General features: G+C 37.0%; 1 protein-coding gene across 1 annotated transcript in view; it reads right to left on the bottom strand.

Annotated features, from left to right (window-relative positions):
- The window catches only part of LOC129282673 (uncharacterized), a 34,060-nt gene extending 26,428 nt beyond the window's left edge, over positions 1-7,632 (bottom strand). The window contains exon 1 of the mRNA XM_064113865.1: positions 6,575-7,632. Coding sequence (XP_063969935.1) covers positions 6,575-6,653 — 79 coding nt within the window. The 5' untranslated portion in view covers positions 6,654-7,632. The remainder of the gene's footprint in view (positions 1-6,574) is intronic.
- Positions 7,633-15,140: the final 7,508 nt, after the last annotated feature.

The raw sequence follows: 15,140 nt of genomic DNA, 5'->3' as shown, positions 1-15,140 counted from the left end.
CTGCGACGATTGCTCTGGGCTTAATATCGCCTAAGATGAAGGGTTAGGGTTGCAATAGGAGTTTATGTAAGGTTTTAGGGTTAGAGTATAGGGTATAGTGTCAAATCTAGGGTTGAAGTTAGTCATTCCATTAATGTGTGGAATTTAGAGCGGAGCAATTGTCGCCGAAACAAATGTCATGGAACCTAAAAGTCAAGAGAGTCAAAGAACCAAGATCCCGATTTCTGAATTATCAAACAGTGGTGATGCACATAGGTCGAAAGTGGACTGAGGCCGGCTTCGGAGGCGGCACGACTTATGGGTAATACACTTAAAAAATGACGCCGGCACGGACTGAATCCAACTCTGAATGTGGTGACGGTGACGTGTAGCCGGCTTGAGTGTAGACACGCAGTGACAGGCCTCGGACCATGGGGACGGCATCGAGTCGGCTTCAAATGGCAGGCTTTAAGGCGGCTTCAAAGCCGGTGTCGCGGTCGGCTTAAAACCCGATGCATGTGTATAATGGGCCTATAGAGATTCAAAGCAAGTTATGAAGGGCCACATTACATGTATCTCAGAATCTTTTTTCTTTTGTTTTCTTTCTTTTTACACATTTTGCGTCTTTCTTCTTTGTGGCTCTAACAAGGAGAGAGAATGCGAGGATTATACTATACAGTGAAGTAAAAATGATTCTTTGCTAATTTTTACGTATCTAGAGTCTAATGAGGTTCGTATGACAGCTACTATATATAGCTTCTTGAAGGCGACAGCCATCTTGCCGAACCTCACCTTGACGAATCGGCCCGTTGAACAAAGAGTTGTCGTCAATCAGAACAAATTTCAAAATGGAATATTAAAAAAGCGGGCATTTAGGACTTGCGAACGATTTTGTACGTTAAAATATCAACTCTATTTACAGAAACACTTTCCTTATATAAAAAAAAAAAAATTGACGAATACAAAGAAAAAAGGGATATTAGGGGGGATGTAAAAAGGTCACAAAACCTGATGACAGGGTGATCTCCCCCTTTCCCGTACGCTACTGAACGAGACCATGGACCACGGAATTTCATACTATTGACTAGTAATTCTTTATTATTTTTAATAGACGCCTAACATACATGACATAGAATACACTGTTCAAAATTCCAAACCAAGGAGACATTGCCTAGCTGTGTATGTAGTGTAGTACATTTTAAAACATTTTCAAATAAAGATCAAATATCCAGGTATCACATATCCAAAGTCAACTGTTCCTTCAAAAGGCCAAGTAATTCTATTACTGTCCCTCTGACAAGATATCTATTCATATTACCATATTGTTTTGGGAGTGTATTCTAAGAAATAAAAAATCCGTGAAGAAGTAGGTCCCACTATTAATACCCCTCGGTTTTACAGCACTTCACAGAACACTACCAAGCCTATGGCCTTTGTCAAGCATTAGTTACGGGGGCTTGCAGCTCAAAATTATTAATGGTGTCCCTAATTAACAATACTGCCCAACTTTGGCAAAAGGAAGCAAGTGACACATCAGTCAAATGTGAGTTGATGTTGTTTCTGAAACACCCTTTGTATGTTGCACGTTCAGGCAAAATTTGGGTATGAAATGGTCGTTCTATGGATAGATATTGAAGAAAATATGGTGTTAAATTGCATTGACGCCTAAGTAAACGACGAAGACACATTACTCATTTACAAGAAATGATACTTTTGACTTGTAACTTGCTTCCTTTTGCCAAAGTACGGCAGTATACATTCACAACCAATACGATTAATTTGTGATACAACATAGATGAGCGTGTAAGACGATTAACACATGAGGAGGCCAATGAGATTTAAAACAAGAATACAAATCCAAAGATTTGTTTTTAATCCCAACATTAAACAGAAAATATTGTGAAATATGAGAACAAGCTTCTAAGGTACTGTAATAAGACGATTACAGTGAATCCTTGTCAACTAAATTCCAAATCTTCCTGAATCATGATAAATTTAAAAAGTAGAGAAAAATTCAACAAGCATCACATTGACAGTTTATTTACAATCGGTTACAAAATAACAATGAAAACGGGTTTCGGCATTCCGAACTTTACAAAAAAAATTGTCAAAATGCTTTCATTTGCAGAACCTCCTGGGTCGGTAAATAAAAGGTCTAGACTCGCATAAAATGATATGTCTGAAAATAAGAGAAAAGATGATGCTGCGGACTCGATACATTAAGTATTATTTACAACAAATTTTGATCTCCCGGAAATGTTTTAAAAATACTTAACATGCTTAAACAATGGTTATTTTGCATGTGCAAAAGAAATTAATCAATCATGTTTTGCATTGTTGGGGGATAAAAAGAAAGTGAATAATTCAAAATTCATTAAAATTTTTGTATGTCGTGGTACCATTGTTTCCATCTTTTTTATTCATTTTTTTAAGCAGTTGTGCATTGGGGGCCTTAGATTATAAGTTAGCTTCGTTTCAATTGTTCTTTTAAATGGTATGGATAAGTATCTTGTGTTTTAAAGCAGAACCAGATTTCTCCTCAGTGCATTGCAAGCTTTCAAAAAAAATGGAAAAAAAAATCCTACGATTAATGATGCGAGAAGGAGTTTAAGCAAACGCAGTCTGGGGTGTAAGACGATTATATCAATTTACTTGTATTTAAGCGCTAAAAATCCTCTTATTAAGTCCACACATGTCAAACACATGAAATACGTGTTGTTGGACGATAATTCTTTATCCTATTCAGGATTTGGTTTACTCTGATAGAGCTGTCAATCCTGGAATGATAATGCCCATTTTCAATTTCTATATAATTTCTAAACTGAAGAATCGGATCTGTTGGCAAAAAAAAAAAGATTTTCTTTAAATTTCCTTTTCTCAACCCACGCAGTCATCAGGCGCGAAACCAGGGAGGTGGTCATGGGGGTCGGTGCACAGAGGATTTTCTTTTGTTCATGGGGGGACATATATTGTCCCCCCCCCCCACAAAAAATGAAAAAAACCCATAATTCTCTGCACCCCATACTGAAATTTAGAAATTAGCAGTGCCCTTCATGTGACTTGTGACCTTTTTTCTATTTACCATCAGGGCTATTCCACGGTTACTCACGTTACATTTGGAGACACCTTGACTCATAATTGGAGCTGTAACTCCATTATTATTGATAGGAACTAAACATCTCCTTATCACAACAAAGTACACAGTCTGACTATCCTTTGTACAAAAACAAAACTTGGGAAATTTTATTATGCTCCTGGCAAATCTTTGGAATGTGTCGGTTACTCACGTTACATGATTTGGACATGCATAAAATGAAAAGTCGACATAAGTGAAAAGTCTCCTCATACAAGGCTTTTATGAAAGTTGATTATATCCATTTCAAAGAAGTATATTAGGGAGACAAACTTCGTATATAATTAAAAAAATAAAGAACACATGGTTTTTACTTGGGGTGCAGATTATATGGTTACTCACGTTACGGTTACTCACGTTACATTTTGTCCATGTATAGTTAACAACACAAATGTCATTAAAAATTCAATGTGTGTAAAATTCATTACTAGGAACATCAAAAAGAGATTTTATACAAAAAAATTGGAACAATTGGAGCTTTATTAGGAAGTAAGAGGGGAAAATATGATTTTGCTTACTAATTATGCATAAATTAGCATAATTGCTTAATACCAATTTGCATGAAATAAATTACTGTATAGTATTGTAGATTATGTCCAAGACAACCTGCGTGCAAATTTTTGGCGTGATCGTGCAGCCAATGGCCAAGATCTCAAGGGGGGCCTGGGAGGCCCCACCCACCCCCCCCCCCCCCCCCGGGCCATATTAACTCCCAAAATACCCCAGCCTAGATAGGGTTACAGGTAAGGACATTCAATGTGTTGTTCGAACACTCTTTAAAGTTTGGTTAATCGAAACCAAGTCTTACTAATGCACTCTCGCATTGTGAATACTTCTACTAATATTCAATTTTTTGTGTGATTGTATGACCACTGATATTTTGATGAACAAAGAGTCACATCAAAGAGGTGTACCCTCATTTTGCTTTTAATTAATCAAAAATAACTTCACAACTCACCATGAGACTTAAAACTTGACATCCCACAGAAAATGTTACCTAACTGCATAATTTTTACTGGTTACTCACATTACATGATGGTTACTCACGTTACAAAGTTACTCACGTTACAGTTTTTCTTCATCATTTTTATAAAAAATTGTACTTTTTAATGATTTTGATAGTCATCACTGTGTCAAAGATTGTTTGAAGGAAGAGAATTTAGAATCCCACCAATTAACTGTGAAGAATTTTTCTCTCAGAAAACAAAGTCAGTTTTTTCGGTTACTCACGTTACATCACCTGACCAGGTTGCAATATTCATTTTTGAATGAGTACTACAAATTTACTTGAAAAGCTGTTGTGTATTTTAGGTAATTTGACTCTTCTAAACTTCAGAAATATATAAAGTGGTATGTTGTTGCAATAACAAAATGGTAATAAGGCATATTTCATTTTTCACTATTTTTCTTGTATTTTGGTACAGAATGGAAGACACAACTTTTGACCATTTTTTTCCAAAGTATAGATATGAAAATAAACTTTTTATTTTTTGTTCCTGAAACTATCATGTATGAAGGACTTAAAGTATTAAAAAATTCAAGAAAATATTGAATTTGAATTTTTAAGCTCATGTCCACCAACCTGTGGAATTGCCCATCATTTCTTTTTGCTTGTCAGTCAAGTCTTTCGGGAAGCATAATTCCATTCCTTAATAAACGATGGCCGGGAGGGGGAGGGGGCTTGTCATTTTTTTGTGAAAAAATCGCAACCCCCTTTTAAAGATCCTTGATCTGAGGCTGGTCATAACTATTTTTTATTATACACTTTCGCCACGGATGTTACGGAATGAGTTACCTGCAAACATTTCGTGATGTTTTATAGTCTATCGCAATCATTCACCATGACCATAAAACTCCTTTTTAAATAGCGTGGTATAAAGTACTCATTTTATGGTTATATCAGGGGGAATACTAGAAACTCTGGTAGACATAACTATATACTGCCCACGCAGAACGACTGAATGGAGAAATTATGACCCTCAAAAAGCACGAAAGACATCAAAATATTCGTTAAAAATGGGAAGAGGGGGCTGTCCATACCACCCCTCCCCCTCATACTGAGCATAAAAAGACCAAAAAAAATGAAGCGTCCCCCTCCCCAACGATTGAAATCGGAGCTTGCGCTGGATTCACACTCCTTTCAACTCCCTGCTAATTGTGTTCTTCGCTGTATTTTTTTTTTCGGTTTTCTCCTACTATTTTTCCGTCGGTTGATAGTTGCTGTTTGGTGGGATTTTCCTCTTCTATATATCACTTCTAGTTCCATGAATAATGCCTGTATATAGGCCCAGCCCAAACGTAGAAAAAAAAATTACACTGGTCTCAAGACGCAATTCAAAAAATGAAGAAAATTGATTTGCCCTCATACACAGCAAAAACTGTGGTGTTAACCGGTGTACATAGAGGATCACACCAGTTATTTTACACCGGTGTTAAATTGACAGTGTTAGTTCCATACCTATACATGAAGGTGTTATTATAACACATTTGGTTTTTACATTTACACTCTTTGGTTTTATGTTCAATATCTAGGGTGTAATTTTAACATCTCAGGGTGTAGTCCTATATTAACACCAACTGGTGTCAGTTTTAACACCACAGTTTTTTACAGTGTACTGTGAAGACTATAGATGACCTAAGCTAACACGATTCAAGTTATACAAGAACAAATTACAATCAATTGCAAATTACCATTGCAAACTTACTATATTGATCGATCAATTTACTCAGAATATCAATTTCAACTTCTTGTTTGCCTCCGACGAAGATTCTGCTAGGATCGAAAGCTTAGGCCCCTTTTGACTTTCTAATATATAAAAAGTGTGAGATTCCAATAAAGTATTGAAATACTTCTGATTGATACTCAGACCCGAAATTCAGCATGCAATTATTATCGAAAGTTTATTGCAATATAGATAATGTGAGGGGATGATGATGATGCACTTTGTATCCTCTACTTCCCCAAAACGGTGTTTAAAAGTCTAAATCAAAGTTTTATACACTCTGTTTAAAGTCGTCTTAAACGAGTTGTTTAAAAAGTTTAAACATTTTTATAAGTTTAAACACTAGTCTAAACGTTTTAAAAACTTTTTAAAGTCTTTACAGTGTAGCTACTACCGGAACATCAGTTACTCCGCTTACCGGTTTTTTGGTGGTATAGTGGTCGGACGGTTTCATACGGTCATGGTCATGACAATCGAAAGTAAAAAAGATAATAAATGTAACCGTATCATTTCCACCCCCTCCATATTTTTTAAGCGAGAGATTCGTCGTACATCATGTAGGCCTATATCAAATATGGTGAAATTATCGGGTATGATGGAATTTATTGTATTTTATTAATTATTGCAATTTACTGATACTATACATTTAGATACAATATATATAATCATCATCGTCATAAAATCTTTTTGAATGATGAAGACATTTTATTTAAGAAATAATTCATGGTTGTATACTCACATCCTGATGACTTGACTGTAATCAGTTGGCCGATGATCACCAAAAGTGTTATTAAAACCGACGTCAACGATGTCGCCATTTTCTCCCTTTTGAGAACACAAGATGGACAACACACTTGTAGATCTAGTAGCGTTCTAACGAGGATTGTGGCCTTCGTGTTCGGGTTTATTAAATCCTCTGAGTTTGGCTTGAACTTAGTTTAAAGATTTATTTTTAAACCTCTTTGACGACCCCAGATGGACAATTCGCTGGATTCGCTGGATACAAAGAAAACGTGAACTTTGTTCGAGAACAGGAATTCCGAAACAGACAGAGATAATCCAAGTTGAACTTGAATCAGATAGATAAAAGGAACGCAATTTGAGGTTAAAATAAAATGTAGAAATACACAGAAAAGTCACGTTTTCTTGTTTAATGAGTGTGCATCAATCGTGAAGATAGCTTGCGTTCGTTTGAGTTTTTTAGAACTTCTTTAGGTCACTTTCCAGACTGAACCTGAAATCTGGTTTTAAAATGAGAGTTCCACGTTCTCAAAATATAGAGCCATCTGACATTCCTTCCTCATCACTCTGATTTCTTAAATAAAAATGATATATTGTATAAAGTAGTTCCCGTTGGAGAGTGTTAGTCCAGTCGTGTCTCTTCACGTGGGGACCTCGATCACCGAATGTTCCAACCCTACAATTCAACCAACGTTATATATTAATAATAGATGAAAGCGATATCAAATAATAGTTGTTCGTCCCCGTGGTAGACTTCACAATGCCAGGTACACAATTCAGCTATCTTCTGTTCTGAGCCCGTTCGTCCTTGTCCATGTGAAGAAGCTGGTCACGTTGAACACTGTTGAATATGAAATAATGCGCTATGGTTTTTACTTTGAAGAGGAGCCTAATTTTCTTTCAGAGTACGCCGTGACCGACTCTATGCTCATGGTATGAATGCCGGATGTAAAAGCTCGCTCGTGCTTTTATAGAGCAGCGACGTGAGCTGGTTCCTGAAAAACTGGTAGCGGTGGTATCGGTTGGGCACCCTTGGCTATGCCGCTTACCTGGAATGGTGTCGTTAGTATGAAATGCTTTTGACCTCTTGTCTTGAGATCAATGTCTGCATAGTTTCGGTTTAACTTTATCCTCTCTCTTCCCGCCACCACCCCCCCCCCCCTCCTTTCATTTCCCCACTCTCTCCTTTTCCTTCTCTCTCTCTCTTTTAAAGCTTTATTTCTCTATTTCGTTAGAGTTTGACAGCGCAATTATACCATATATACTTCACCTTAAAGTCTGGAAATTGAAATTCTTTCTCGTGAAATCTATTATTTTTCGATCACCCAATATCGTCATTAAATTACACCCCAAGGCAAAACATTGAATCCTAATAGAGTTATGGAATAGGGTATAGAAAAGGGAGATATCATAAATGCACATTACATTGGATCACCATCTTACTGATTTGAGTTTGTGGGAAGCCCCTGAATAAAAAACAATAAAATAATAATAATGATAATGATAATGATAATAATAACAATGATAATAATAATAATAACAATAATAATAGTAATAATAATGATAATGATAATAATCGATTAGTGATTATAATAATTTAGGAAAAAGATGATTAATGATTGTAATCATTGATAAACAAGCAAATAGGCAGCTGATAGGCAGACCTTACTTTCTTATAAGCCAGATTTATTGCACAATCAAGAGTTTTGTAAGGCGAAACCAGCTAGTCGAACGGGTTAACAATACGAGGGACAAAGGGTCTCAAATCAGGGAAAATAAGAAATTCCCTGGGAATTCCCCCATTCTTGTCAGATTGAATGTCACAAGTCCCTATAATGCTAAACTTGATATCAAACTTAAGGAATACTTTTAAGATGGGAACATGTAGACTTGACCAAAGATTAATTGGTAAAACAAAAAGACACCGATAGTGATCTATAGGCCTATATACACACACGCCATATAGGGAAGTCTATATACGACCATTGGAAAAACGGGAAAATGTATGAATATACACATCAATACTGTAGTTATGTAGTTATCATTATAGGTGTTGATGCTAGTGTTGGTGCTAAAACGACAAGATATCTAACATCATTCTATCTCATTTTTTGTTATCATGAAAATGTCATTTACTCTGGAGTAACCGTGGAAACCAAGACGCGTTTAATATCGGGGAGAGGTGCGCAAGCACAAAAGCCCCTCGATTCTCTCTATCCCTCTCCTCTCTCTCTCCCGCTTTCCCTATACAGTGCGTCCCACAAAAAACGAAACCGAGATTTATCGATGATTTATCATAACTTAATCACACATTCAATAGACAAATGACCTACCATTGTAAAGCTTAGGATCTCCTGTTTCATCAGAAATTACTTATATTATTTCTCATTCACGCATGAGTGAGCAAAAACAATTTGAAAAGGGGATACCAAAAAGTCACTTGGCGGGCTGTATCTGGGTTTCAAAAAGAAAACCACATTTTTAAAAAGTTCAATATCTGCTCTTTAATTTGATACCTCAATTAAAGAAAATCGTCAAGAAATAAGAAAGTTCTGGTTATTTGAAACAAGCGTTCAAACTCACTCAACACTCCGTTTTGTTGACGATCAGCCATTGTTACCGTGCGATAGCTTCTGTGGAAAACCGGTGAAAACACGTTTATTTAATGAAATTATGGAAATACAAGCATTGTTTCGAGGGATCATAACTTTTTTACTTCTTGACCATTTTATGTGATTAAGGTATCAAATAAAAGAGCAGATATTGAACTTTTTAGTCATGTGACTTTCTTTTTGAAATTCAGATACCCCCCGCCAAATGAGTTTTTGGCATCCTTTCTTAGAATTATTTTTGCTCACTCATGCGTGAATGAGGAATAACCTAAGTAGTATCAGATGAAAGAGGAGATTCTAAGCTTTACGTTGGTGGGTCATTTGTCTATTGTATTTATGATTAAGTTATGATAAAACATCGCTTAATCTCGCTTTCGTTTTTTGTGGGACGCACTGTATATCTTCTTAAAACCCCCGTCACACTAGAGGCGGAATGAGCCGGAATGCCGTCGGAATGAAAATTCTTGGTACATTCCTGGATATTCGAAGCGCATTCTAAAAATTCTGACTGCATTCTGAGTGCATTTCAGACATTCGGGTCCATTCTTGTGACCGGCCCGAATGTTTTGCTCATGTTCAAAACTTTCGAAGTGTATTCGAAGTGGAGAAATATCGAACGACATTCGAAGTGCATTCTGACTGCTCTCTGACTGCATTCTACATATTCTTACGACATTCTAACAGCATTCTTCTTATTAGCCGCATAATTGTGTTTTATTGGGTTTATGAAAGGGGTTGTTTTATTGGGTTTATGAAAGGGGTATAATACCCCTTTCATAAACCCAATAAAACACAATTATGCGGCTAATAGCAGCATAATTTGGTCGTAAAGTCAGAGGAGGACAAGAGTTATCCGCATTATTCTGATGCTGCTATTATCCGCATAATAGCGGCATCGGGACAAGATTTTGAGTTTATGAACGTATTTCCAAATAATGCGGATAATTGCCATGGTGCGGTCACAAGGTCACCCTTTTCCAACACAACCGCATTGGAGGGGGCGTGTCCAGTTGTCATGACGATTATCCGCCTTTTTCAGGACGGGCGCTCGTAAAAATAATTTATGGAGTTTGTGAACACAATTTTTATTGAATTATCCGCATTACTCTTAGGCGGCTAATTGGAGGATATGTTTTATTGGGTTTATGAAAGGGGTATAAGTATTTGAACGACATTTTTGCAAAAGTAGTGAAAATTTCAAATTCCCTCCCGAATGTGGCACGAATTTTAAAAGTTCTTCATTCCGGCTGGTTCTGCTCGATTCCTGCTGATTCCGAATAAGTGTGACGGGGGTGTAAACCCGGCGCACACTATACAATTCGTTGCGATCCGAAGTTCAAAGAAACTGTAATGATATTTGATATTGTTTAACCAATAAAATCCTATCGATCGTAGTAGGACTACGGAAATCGAAAGTCAGTGTAGTTCGAGCCTCCCTGTAGGAATAAAAGCAAATCAAATTCCAAATGGTAGTGACGTCATCATCGGCTGCGACTTGACGCCGATTTGGACTTGACCGTCCACAGGGCTTGCTGCAAAGCAAAATTATGATTTTGTTATTCCTGACATAATGCAGAACTTCAAATAATAATTTAACATCTTGGAACTTTCACATTTATGCAAAATGCGATTTAAAAATATATCGCGTCGTATAATGTGCGCTGGGCCTTAAGGTCGTCGTAATGTCCGCCAAAGAAAGATGTTTGCGCTCATCCTAACACATCAAGCATGTCAAAGTACAACCAGGTCCAATTAAATCACTTGCCAAAGAGTTCGAAATGTACATGAAATGTTTATGAAGTGTTAATACCAGGGCTCTGTCTTACAAAGAGTTACGATTGATCCGATCAACCTCAAGTATATTGAAATCCATCCATACCATATTTTTTTCCGGAATAAAATTTGCACAACGTCCTTTGAAAATAAAAGAAGCATACTAAATTGTTAAGTAAACAGTGAATGTATGAATAAACATATCTAGAAAATATTTTGAACAAACATGTATTTTAGATGTTGACGTTGCTGGCTTTCCATAGTTGTGGTTGATTGGATCAATCGTCACGCTTTGTAAGACGTGGCCAAGGACTAAAAGATTCTTCTACATGTAATGTACAGTAGCCTTGATCTTTTCCGGGTCTAAACATTGAGTAGACCGCTTTATTGGTTGAGGAGTCTAGCCGGACCAGGCTGACCAGTCTGGTAAAACACTTTAAACATGGCAAAAGGAAGCAAGTCACAAAATAATATTTCCTGTGAAAGGCAAAATCCATTTTTTTTTATACTGACTGCAGTGCAACGAGTAGGGGTAATCAAAATCGTGTTTTTTTTTCGTTCTTATGACATGCGCATGCATCATATTACACTCTAAAACAAATCAGTCAAAAATGACTAGTTAACAGGGTCAGCTGGGTACAACTGTTATTCTAGTCATATTTGACTATTTTCTCGTCGGTTTTTTTTTTTGCGAGAACAGAGTTATTTCCGACTAGAATATATGTCAGAAGTGTGATAATCAGTGATTGTCATATCAGTTGCACCCAGCTGACTACTGGTCTAGTCAATTTGACTGATTTATTTTTTAAGAGTGTATATGATATTTACTACCCAATTTTATTTTTTTATATTTCAAGGGGAATCCACATTTTACAAGTATCACTATTATAGAGACCCCCTCCCCCCTCATTTCCATATGTTTTATCTTATACTGCTTTTCTTTGAAATGTAAATGTGCTTTTATTTGTTACTGATTATATGTTAATGGAAATAAAATTAAACAAATAACTGACGCTATATTTCAGTTTCTATTGTAAAAATGTACCCATTATCAACCCACTAACGGGGAAGGGGTACTCAGGTTTAAATGTGTTTCGCCGTTTCAAGGAAATTGGATAATAAAGAGGGGGAACCCTGTATTACCCATTTGTGTAAACGTCATAAGCGCCAAAACGAAAAAAATGCAACACATGTATTCACGGGAATGTTCTCCCTTATAAGTCGGGTATATTATCGGGCTGCAAAATCCGAGACACCTAGGCTAGTGGATGGCAGATCTACGGGAGAATGGGGGGGGGGGGCTAGTGTAGTTGGTCCATGCTAAGAGAATACACCGGAAGTATGCCCTGGAATTGTGACCCCCCCCCTCCACCCTTATTTGTGCTTATCAGATTTCCCGTGGGGGTGTCAAACAACAATTACCTGTCTTCATTTCATTCCATCTCAACGAAATACACTTACATCATTCTTTTACATTCTCTTCGATTTCCAAACAAAAACTTAACAGGAAAAACAAAACGTGAATTAATCTCTTAATTGTTATTTTTCTCTTGGATTCATTTCCAACAAAACTTTTACGAATAGCAAATAATGCATTCCGTGAGAATGATGATTGGTTTAATCACCACCCCCCCCCTCACACACACACACACACACACACACACAACCTGTGTCCCTCTTACTCTTCTCCCCCCCCCCCCCTAGTGCACTGCATTTATTTTCAAGGTATAGTCCAAAATCTATTTTTTTTTTTAATGATCAAGAAGACAAGCATAATGTATACACGTGTATATTTTGAAGAAAAAAATAAAATCAGTGACTGAAATTCTGATAAAAGTCGCTTGCATCTTTTTGTTCATTCTAGAATCATTATGGTTCACGAGGGTTGAACAGAAATCCCGCCATTAGTCTGCAGGCACAGACCCTAATTAAAACTTTAATAAAGAAATGGGTCCTTGGAACAAGTCGAAAATATTGTATAACAATTTGTCTAAATTTCAGGTTTGAAATGCCAAGTAATAAGCAATTAAATTAAACCCTTGTTTCTGCTTACAATTTAGACCACTTTAGTGGGTTTTGATGGAGTTTGAATGAAAACTTTTGGTCGTGTATGGCTGCAATCTCACACGGCATGACGCATTGTCGAAGGACCAATTTCCAGGCACTTGTTTGTCCTCATGTTGACCGCTAGAAAATTACTTGGTGTTTATACGGAGAATCTAAAATCCAGCTCATTCCGATGGATTCTGCTTGATTCGAGAAGATACAAGATCCGCTTCTGTATAGACACGGCGTACGTAGGTAATCGGTTCAAGCGAGTTTTCGCAGTTCCGAAGCTAGGGACACTGATTCTACAGAATAGAAAATGTCCGTAATATCACAATGAACAGTTGAGAGGTCTTTGTCGAAAATTGGTGAACTGGGAGAGCTGATCATTATGAGATTCGGAACCGACGAAAAATGGGGTAAAATGTCGTTTGTTCAGAGTCCAGGACGATCGATACTGCTGTTTTGATTCACCGATTTTCGACAAATACTGCTTTGTCGTGAAAGCGTTTCGGCAATAGATTTTCTATGTTGTAGAGTCCGTCCCCGTCACATTGCAACAGTTTCCTACAGGATGTAAATAGGAACGAGGTTATTTACAACTGACAGGCAAAATATATTCATTCGAGCCAACCCATTCTCAATTTTTTAATTTAATATAGCTGATTGACAAAAGTAAATGAATATAATGTGCCATCTAGCACTGATTCTAGGAATGGTAACAACTGAACTTCTTTTTCACAAAATGGGGAAAAATATCACCAATTCTTTAAACTATTTTGACTGGCGGAAGAATGAGGGCTATTTAACTGTCTCAGGAGATGAATTTGATATTCTGCAGAAAATGTTTTATAAATGCCGATTTATTTTTAGAATGAGCCTGTCGGGGGTCGGGGTACCCTTTGAATATTTTCTATTCAGATATGGTATGTCAAATAATATCCTATGTGGTAAACATTCAATCCTCTAATTCATCTTAATTTTGTATGAGTTTTTTAAGTGTCACTTTAATTTACAAGACTATATGCGAAAGGTTTGACGGTCGTGAAACGTCTGTGGTTCGCATATCCCTACTTTTTCGTCCACTGCCATTCCATTCGAGGTAGAGGGCGTAATTCACATAGAAACCTTCGGGAGGTTACGTGTGCGTAAGAACGTGTCTCTGTGTAGAAACCTCTGGAACCAGCCAAAATGCGCTCGAATAAGTTATGTAGTAAGATTGTAGTGATCAACAAGTTTCAGGAGTTCATAAGTTCCTGGAAATTGTTCTCCTAATATTTCTTAAAATCGCCATACTGGGAGATCGCGGGCGCTATCCTCTGCGTGTCAAAACAGACCGAAGTTGACTCTAGGAGGGGTTAAATAAATAAATGTTATGTTTTCCCTCTCTCATTTCTTGAATTTATAAATATGTCATACACAGATACAAAAAATAGTATATACATTCCGGATTAAGCATCTATTTTTCGGGGTGCACTTCCCCTATCACCAGATATAGAAACACAACGTCATTAGAAATGCGGTCAAATGTTTACTTTTCGTCTCCCGTTCTTTGCCTTTCCCATATCCTCCTCCTTCTCTCTCGATCTTCAGTTTGTTAAAGAAATAATGGCAACACACTAAATTGGATTGGAATACAAACGTATAGGGGATACCTGACCTTATTTTGTGAAATCATTTGTGTATAAATTTTAAAACACTAGTCACTTGGTCCACGGACTTATAGGTCCATGTATTGTCGATGGAGATATAAAAAAAACATGTTGCTATGTCAGGGACAGGGCACTGGGAACGATTGTTGAAGTTAATTTTAAAAGCAAAAAAAAAAGATTCACTCGAAAACAAAATCGACAAGCAAAAAAATGGTTTCAACACAAAATGTTTGTCTTTTTAAATACATTTGTTTTCTTCAAATTTTACACACCTAACAGAATTCCAGGGGGTGCTGCCTGTGGAAAATAATACGCATCACCCCCCTGTGGAAATCATGGGGGTGCTTCAGCAACCCCGCTTCCAAGGGCGATGGTCATTGAACATTTTGATCCACCTCTTCTACCAAGGAGATATTACCTTGCTTCTACTAAAACATGAGTCTTCCAACCAGAAAACAGCCTTCAGTCTGGCAGTTTGAGT

The sequence above is a fragment of the Lytechinus pictus genome, chromosome 19 (assembly GCF_037042905.1).
Source record: "Lytechinus pictus isolate F3 Inbred chromosome 19, Lp3.0, whole genome shotgun sequence".
Lineage (NCBI taxonomy): Eukaryota > Metazoa > Echinodermata > Echinoidea > Temnopleuroida > Toxopneustidae > Lytechinus > Lytechinus pictus.
The sequence above is the reverse complement of the archived record's forward strand: the minus strand, read 5'-3'. Positions and strand labels throughout refer to the sequence as shown.